At 39.1% G+C, this 8,554-nt stretch overlaps 1 protein-coding gene across 1 annotated transcript; it reads left to right on the top strand.

The window, feature by feature from the left end:
* The first annotated feature begins 5,159 nt into the window (after positions 1–5,159).
* LOC104578174 (ovomucoid-like) lies at positions 5,160–8,554 on the top strand. Its single transcript, XM_010225715.2, has 4 exons — positions 5,160–5,229; positions 7,141–7,160; positions 7,845–7,972; positions 8,496–8,554. Exons 1-4 carry the CDS (start codon positions 5,175–5,177, stop codon positions 8,539–8,541), a joined length of 249 nt encoding a protein of 82 aa, XP_010224017.2. The 5' UTR covers positions 5,160–5,174; the 3' UTR covers positions 8,542–8,554.

The following is an 8,554-nucleotide window of genomic DNA, read 5'->3' as shown; positions in this document are numbered from 1 at the left end:
CTAGGAAGCTCCTTATATTAGAGATCCTTTCTTACATCCACTGGAGAAAATAATTGATTTGCCAGTTAATTCTCATGCTTCTCTTTCCTAATTCCTCTCCTTTTTTGTAGTGAAATTAATCTAGAGATCCTCTTACCAGTCCCATGGTGTGTACACTCAATGCATAAAGTTGTCCTGGAAGAACTAAAGACTGCAAAATCAAGGCTTCAGAAATAAGATCGTGGCAAAATTGAGTTTATTTCTAGCACATGATAGTCTAAAATACACAATCATACAATGCATCCTCTCCCAAACTTCAGCGTTACTCAGCGATCCACCGTTCTCAGGGTGGCACCTCTTCCCAGCTATTTGTGTTCAGCGTGTGGCTTTAGTTTTACCTACCACACCTCCCTAAATCTGCTCTAAACAGAGACTGACGAATTTCCTGCAAGGCTTTCTGTGAATGCTCCTCATCTTAAAGAATGCTTCACAAAGAGCTAATGTACAGAACGAGGCACTAAGAGGGCGCAGTAGGAATCTGCCATCCTCTGTGTGCATCAGACTTGAGAGACAGGTAAGCAGGGACTTGTGAACGATAGGAGGGGAAACCAAGGCTGAGGTTTAATTAGGAGTGAGTTCTGTGAGAGAACGTGTGTGGATATTTCAGGCCCATGTGCTCCCCACCCAGCCCTCCTTCCGTACTGTGACAACATCCTCTCCTTGCCCATAAGTTACAGCTTCTCTTTTACAAAAATCAAAATATTTCAAGTGCATTAAAATTAATGCATTTCATCTAACCTTGACCCGAGACACAAAGCAGCCTTAAAATAAGCCTTCCCTCAAACATTTTAATTTGACTGACTTCAGTGGGACAGAGCATAAAAGTGTTGAATACCTGAAAATTACATTTGAAAATACAATATAGAAAGCAATTTAAAATAAGTCCTATTCAATGCTTTCTGTTCAGTTCATTCAATGCTCAGTGTTAAGCTGTTAATGCATATTTAGTATACATCTATAAGAGAAGAATGCAGTCACAGATAAATGGTATAATGCTAAGTAAATAGGTCAAAAGGATTTACATGCTAGTTATATGGCAGTAGATATAACAGCCCTGTAACTTATCTTAAAAGTATCAGAAGATACAAGAGAAAAAAAAATAAAAAAGAAAGAAAGAAGGAAAAATGATTAGCTCTAGCCTCTGCAGATTGTTTTTTAACTTCCCAAAGTAACATATGAAACTTGCATTTGGGATCTGTCCCAGCTTGATACCTGCAATTTTACATCGTGTCCTTTGATCTTCCTTAAGGTGTGGATGCTGGAAATTCACCCTCCTCCAGGCAAATACTCAAATACTTTGGCATAGTTTTATTCCTTAAGAAATAGATCATTTCATTCTCAAAGCTTCCATTGAGCAAGACGTTAAAGTTTGATCCAGTAATTGCACATGGGTGGACAACCCTAACCACCCCCACACAACCAAAATTAAGGAGTCTGTGAACTGGGTTATGTAGAAACGTGAACTAGGATCACTAAGAGGTCACAATTCCTGCTCTTGATGATATCAATACACATCTTGGCTTGCACAGTCTTCCCAGATATAGAGTGTTACATGAAATTTTGTGTTTTTTAGCCAGCCAACCTGCAGTTTTTTTCAGCACTGTTGATGTCCTCAATGTGAAGCACTTCATCCTATGAATGGGAACAAGCTACGGCACATCAGAACTTCCTGGAATGCAGCCAGATAACACCCGCCCACACAGAACGAAACAACAGCCAGCTAATGACTTGCTGCTGCAACGTATTTCGTGTCGTATCTTGGCGTACTTTAGAGCTCCAAAATAAAAGCTATATATCAATAACTGTGACGTATGTCTTCACTCCCAGTGAAATATGCACTACATACCTTTATCTTTAACAGGCTCATTAAAGGGAATGAGCATTTGTGCTGCCAAGTAATTACTTTTTGTTCTTCAAAAATAACAACTTAGAGAGATAAGAAATAGGGAAAGAAAAGATACAATAATAATATAAGTAGTAAACTATCAAAGAGACTATTCTTTGGCCTCAACTAACATACAGGGATTGAAAACATTGCCTCCTTACCCAATGGAAACTTGTATGCATTCAGCCAATGAGGTCAAAATTTGACTCATAATTTTTAATCAAAACAGGGTACTTTTCATAATCATAGAAATAGTTTTAGTTTGGTAAGGAGGGCTACATCTCTAATTCCAGGATGTTATATTATATATTACTAAATAGACTGAACACTTACTTTTCTGCAAATAGCATTTTTTTAAAGTAGCTAAAATCAATCCAACATCTTACTGTGTTCTCCATGTCTGCTTCATCAAGACCAGGAATGTTAACTCGTAAGGACAAGTATAATACACTGCAAAATCCCTAAACACCTGGCTGCCAGCTATGGTTAACGTTGATTAGCATTTAGCAAGTTAGTAAATTGACCAAAAGGCCACCACTTAACCAAGGGAATCACAGTATCACAGCACCATGCAGGCTGGATTGGGTCACTGGAGGTCTTCCTGTTCTACCACCCTGCCCTCCAAGCCAGGGCCAATTCATAACGAGTCGGTGTTTGAATATCTCTGAAAATGGAATTTCCGTAACTTCTCCGAGCAATTGGTCTGAATGCTTCAACACTCTCATTGTGAAATCTGTTTTCCTTACATCTAATTAGAATTTCTGTTGTTGCAATTTGCACTCATTCCCTCTCATCCTTTCACTGTGCACCTCTGAGAAGACTCTGTCTTCTCTGCACTGTCCCATTAAGTACCTGGAGACAACTCTAAGACCTTCCTCTTTTCTTCAAACCGTTCAAACCCACTTCTCTCAGTCTCTCCTTTTATGTCACCTATTCCAAAGCCTTTACCATCCTGGGGGCTCTTTGCTGGACTTGTCCAAGTGTGTCAGTGTCTTTCTTGCTCTGGAAAGCCCAGAACTAGACAGAACACTCCAAATGTGACCTTGCCAGTGCTGAAAGGAGGGAAAGAATAATTTCCTTTGAGCTGACACCTACACTCCTACTCATACAACCTAGTACATGTTTGGACTTCTTCACCATAGGGGCACACTGTCAACTCATGTTCAACTGACCAAGAGAAGAAACACTCTCTATTCTTTATTAGTCTGGTAGTGAGTATTTCTGGGGACAGAACTCACTCTTGCCTAGATGAACATGTGGCCTGCCTGAGGATGACAATTCTTAGGTGGTGAGACCAGCTCCTTATGAAGGGCAAACAAGCCTCTGCGAGTCTGGAAGGTGCCTCAGAAAAATCCCTGGGGTGAAATGTTATCTCAGTCAATGAATGTTTTTTTTTTTTTTTAATAGTTTGTCAATGTGAATTCTTCCCATTCTTAAAGCTAGGCATATAGTACTTAGGTATCCTTTTAAACTGGAGTTGCCATAAACATTGTGACATTCATTTTACAGAATTTCATTTCAAGGTTTTGCATATGAGTATTACATCCTTTCAGAAAGTGAAACAGACTCTATCTTGCATTCCGTGTTTGGCATTTTCCTCAAAACTTTCAGACAGCCGTTATGTTTCAGAATGCAAGAAGCTCCTAAACTCTGCTTGAGCCACTGCCTTGCGGCATCGAAACTGCACTGCTCCTTAACTGAATGGTTTGGGCAACTCCTTCAAGGCTTAAGGTCTTAAGAAAACAAATGTTAATTTGAATCTGAAGCCTTAATCAAAACACCTAAGGAAAAAAACATTACCAGGAAGAAAACATTCACACCACAGATCCGCTCACACCGAACATAGAATTTCCATCGGAAGTTCTATTTAAGGTAAGATAGTCTCAAATGCTAACAAAAACCTGATTCAAAATTTGCCTTTCCCATTAGCGCTCTCTCAGCCGCAAATGTCCTGTCTTCCTTTCTTCACTTGTCCTCAGAAAATCTTCCTAAGTGAATTCAGAATTTTTTCCTTAGTGTGATGGAATGAATTCTGTGGTTGCACCAGGCAGCACACTCTGTGGCACAAAATCAGGCAAGAAAATGTAACCAAAATGGGAGGTTTCCTCATACCACTGTCAAGTAAGCTGCAAGTTCTGTCAAGCTGCAATTCTACAGTTTCAGGGTGTCCTCAAGAGTCTTGAAGTTTGCTTAAAGCTATTCAGACTAGTAGAAGCCTCTGGGGTTTTTGGCAGCTTTGCTTTTGTTGCCTAATACTGGTAATGGTCAGTATCAACCAACAAATATTTCTTGAATATTCTTCATGAGAACATTCTGTTTCAGGCTCTTTAGAAAAGCCTGGAGCTTTCCAGAAAAAAAAAATATAAAAAAATGGCAGCACAGAACAGAATCCAGAGCCCATCCCAGTTTATTAAAAAACAAACATTAAATAACAACCTGCCTTTTGTGAACTCTGCCTAACGAAAACATACACAAATCTCAAACTAATAAGGTAGAAAAGCTTGAGAAGGAATCTCTGCAGTAAAGGCATTGGAAAAAAAAAAACAAAAATGGACTACAGGCCTCCAACTGATACCAGATCTTTATCTGTTCTTCTTTCCCCTCATCTTAATGGGAACTGCAATTCTATGGCATTTATTTATTTGTTCTACTAAGAAATTAACCATTTATTCACTGCCTACATTCCTTAGAGAGAAAAGGATTGGTGTCTCTCTTGCTCTCCACATAGGAGCTAGAGTTATTAGGACCCAAAGTCTGCTTGACCTATTACAGTCTTTTACATAAAGATATTTAGTTTCTCTTAGTGAAATCAGTTTTTTTTTCTTTTTTTCTTTTTTTCTTTTGTTTTTTTTTTTTCTTTTTTTCCTGGGAATTATGCTCAGCTGTAAGAGTCAATATGGCAATAGCAGATCAGCAATAAGTAACCACCTAACTGAGTCACTCGTTTAACTTGTGAAGATGGAACAGTTAATTAGGCAAGGGGATTAGCTGAGGTACAACACATCTCCCTTATCAACACAATCCTCGCATGACTCTCAGCCCTGTACTTATGACCTTCATGCTCTGAAGAAGACACAGGCAACACCTTCTTCCAATTACCTTCCACAAGGCGAGTTTCATCATCAGGGAGCCTGCTCTTTGTGCATGTACATATATATACACACTCCTAGGCAGCTCAGTGTACATTCAGGCACAGTGCAGTGGGACACTCAGAGCACAGACTGGCTGTGGTCGAGAAGCAGTGTCTGCTATGAAGATAACAGGCGTTTTTGTGCTCCTCATCCTGGCAGTTCTTTGCTTAGCAAGTGAGTAACCTTTTTTATTCCATGTTATGTTATGACACTAATGTGTTTGAACAGTTCTAATGTTCAATGTTATGTTCTAATGTTCAAACACTGGAAGCTGCTCAGTCGTGTAAGATATCGAGCAGCAGTTGCTGGGCTTTGGTAGCAGCTTAGATTTGAAATTTTATGCTTTTGCACTGTTTAGCAAGCAACATTTCACGAGCTGTCAACTAGAATAGATGAAACCTGTTTCTTTTTGATAGCGCAAATCAGGGCTGCATTTTGCATTGCAACTAAAAACTGCTAAAGAAAATGAAGAAAAACTGTAAAACCTCAGAATTAAGCCAGGTTTTTACTTAAAAAATTTCTTTCTGTCATTTGAGTGGAGAACTTGGCTTGATGAGGTCCTTCTGACAAACTAACCAAGCAGGAGTTAGCTGATTATGCACTAGCCACGTAACTTGGTTGTGAATAACCCTTTCATGAGAGTTTGCTGGCCTTGAGACAGATTTGAGCAGTAGGAGAATGCAGGTTCTATGATAAAATACCTTTTTTTTTCTTATTTGTTTGTAAAATGTCAATTTTAATGAAACAACTTTTTTGATGGAGATTATTCTTTCAAATAATGTGTCACTAACTTCAGCAAAAGAAATTCTCGCTTTCTAAGAAAACTCCAGTGAATCTCTCTCCTGAATTTTCTAGTTTATTTCATCTGCTTTAAAACTTTATGTATTGATGCTTTTTGAACCAGATCTTCTTGCATTTACTCCCCAAAATATAGCTGATACTAAAAGGTTACCAGAGAAAACTAACATCTAAGTGTTTTTGTGGAGGTAGGCTAAACGTGATCCAATGCCAGGGTGATGAAAACTCAGTCAAAATTCAGTGACACAAACTGATACTTGACATGGTGGGTTATTTATGCTAGTTGTTTTTTTTTTAACCTTAGATGACTCTGATCACAAGATATGAGCTGCTCCATGAAAATGAGTTGTAGTAGAAAAGTTCAAGTATCCCAAACAACTGTATTTAGCCAGAGAGATAAATGCTATGGTTGTATTTGCCTTCATATCATACTCCATTTCCTCCTGCTCCTTCAGCACAGAAGCATCGCCATGGACTTTTATCCTTTGGAAGATACAGAATGACTATTACAGGACAGAAGAACAAAATACATTCCTAAAGACAGTAATGAATGTGTCACCATAATGGAGATATGCCACTGTTATGTGATTACTTTCTGAGAGCTGTAATTATCACTGATTAGCTCTTTGGGGCAGCATTTTGAAGCCGCACCTCAGATCAGGGCTCCATTGCATTAGACACCATGCCTGTACAAACAGGACTTCATCCTTCCACCATATAGTTTAGAATCCACAGGGACTGGCATGGGAAAGCACTTTAAAAGTGATATTGCAATCTGAATTTCAGTATCATCATAATCTATATACTTGATATTGCATTTTAATGAAGATATTATCCTTGTGACAGCAAAACAAAGTATAAAGGGCCATGTGACTTGCTTGTAGCTATGTACGATTTTTTGATAGAATTGAGAATTAAAATCCTGGCATACTCAACAACTGGTTCATCCTGTACAGACTGGCCATTGAACATAGTGTTGACTCTTGCATCCTTAATCTTTCTGTGATGAAAAGGGGAACAATAGTCTCCATTCCCTCTGACAGCAGAGGCTGTTCTAGCTGCTGACATGGCTCTCTAGGGTAAACAGGGCACTGAGGGCCACTTGTTTAATAGGTCCTGACACGTGTATTTTATTAAACACTGAAAAATGATGTTAGTATTTACTTTCAAGGAGGTAAGAGCCTTGGTGCTGCTAGAAGGTACTAAAGGAACCATCCCAGTTGCAAACTGAATGCCTGCCAATGACGTTTTTTAATTTTATCTTTTGTTATTCTGTTTTTATATTAGATGCTGCCAGAAGGGAGGAGGTGAGTCATTTTCCCCTTTGTTTCTGGATAAAGACAAATAGTTTGTGGTAATGGTACATCAGGACCCATGGGGTCAGAAAAGACTTATTAAACACTAAGTAAATGCTAAAACAGAGACTTGCTGGAGTTTGAGCTATGTGGTTTCTTCACTGCTGCCATGAGAGCTCCCAGGTGCTGCAGTGTGTAATGTAGCATGTGGCTAGAAACTGGGCAAGGGGCAATCTGAAGTGGGAGAAATCAGACATTTGGTCCGTGGCCGGTGCAGACAAGTCTGGTGCCGAAAGCTTCCTTGGCCTTAAGGCTTTAAAGCTTCCTTGGTGACTTTCACATCCTAAACCACATCCCTAGAGATTTTAATGTTTCCCTATGCTGGGGGCCAGGTAGAAAAAACTGTGACAACTCTGCTTTTCGGTGCTATTTTTGTTCAGGCAGAGAGCAAATCCTGTAAGATACTCCTGTATCTGTAAGATACTCTTTACATGGCACAGCCACCCTCACGTACACCTCTAGAAGAAGGAAGACCTCTTTTCTGAGACCTACGTTCAGCTAGAGTCGATGCTGAAGCCCTGCTGCTCTATAGCAGCTAACAAGCTTATCCAAATAGTTCATATTTCCTTTATTTCTGTAGGTGAATAGAGAATGTGAGAAAGATGGGTTTAAAGGAAAATTAAACTTTATTTGTAGGTAGACTGCAGTGAATACAGGAGTCTACAGGCAAGAAGACCTATTTACTGTGAAAAGCTCTATCAACCTTTCTGTGGCTCTGATGGGAAAACCTATAACAACAAATGTTCCTTCTGCAAGGCAGTCCTGTAAGTACAATACTAAGTAATTATTCCCGAATAAATCAAAATCTGAGTTGGGTTTTGGTATTTCCATTCCACCCAAGTGCTGCCGTTTTGCTCAGAGTCTCTACTGCATCTTTGCTTAATCTTTATAGACTAATTGTTTCTCCCAACAAAAGGTCCAACTGATCAAAACAAATGACCTTGTTATTTCTGTAAGGACTTTTCTATTCTAGCAGGAATTGTCAAACTTCTACAAAGTTTTTCTCTAAAGAGAAAAGTCCAATGAACAAAATTATGCTGACAAGTCACCCGACTGAATTCAGGTCATGTAAGAATTCAAATTGGCATTGGAAACATCATTTAAGAATCCTGTGGAATAAAATTAATATTTTTTAGAAGAAAATATTTTATAAGCCAGTGCCTTCCTTTCTGCTGCAAGTGTTTATAGGGTCTCCTCTGTTTGCAAGTTGTTTTGAGAGCTTCGGGATTTTGGTTTATGAAATTAAGCTTACAGTCCGTAACGTCGATGTCCTCTTTTCCTCTACAGGAGAAGCAGAGGTGCTTTACACATGAAGCAATCGGGTCCGTGCTGAATGTTCTGGGTGA

The sequence above is a fragment of the Tinamus guttatus genome, unplaced genomic scaffold, assembly GCF_059628265.1.
Source record: "Tinamus guttatus ecotype Peru unplaced genomic scaffold, ASM5962826v1 Tinamus_guttatus_pri_ptg000155l, whole genome shotgun sequence".
Lineage (NCBI taxonomy): Eukaryota > Metazoa > Chordata > Aves > Tinamiformes > Tinamidae > Tinamus > Tinamus guttatus.
The sequence above is the reverse complement of the archived record's forward strand: the minus strand, read 5'-3'. Positions and strand labels throughout refer to the sequence as shown.

What these genes read in the sequence shown, in the direction of transcription:
- LOC104578174 (XM_010225715.2), top strand. Translation starts at nt 5,175, where the DNA reads ATGAAGATAACAGGCGTTTTTGTGCTCCTCATCCTGGCAGTTCTTTGC. An exon ending in ATGCTGCCAGAAGGGAGGAG is followed by an intron (nt 7,161 to 7,844) that starts GTGAGTCATTTT and finishes CTTTATTTGTAG; the next exon opens with GTAGACTGCAGTGAATACAG. An exon ending in TCCTTCTGCAAGGCAGTCCT is followed by an intron (nt 7,973 to 8,495) that starts GTAAGTACAATA and finishes TTTCCTCTACAG; the next exon opens with GAGAAGCAGAGGTGCTTTAC.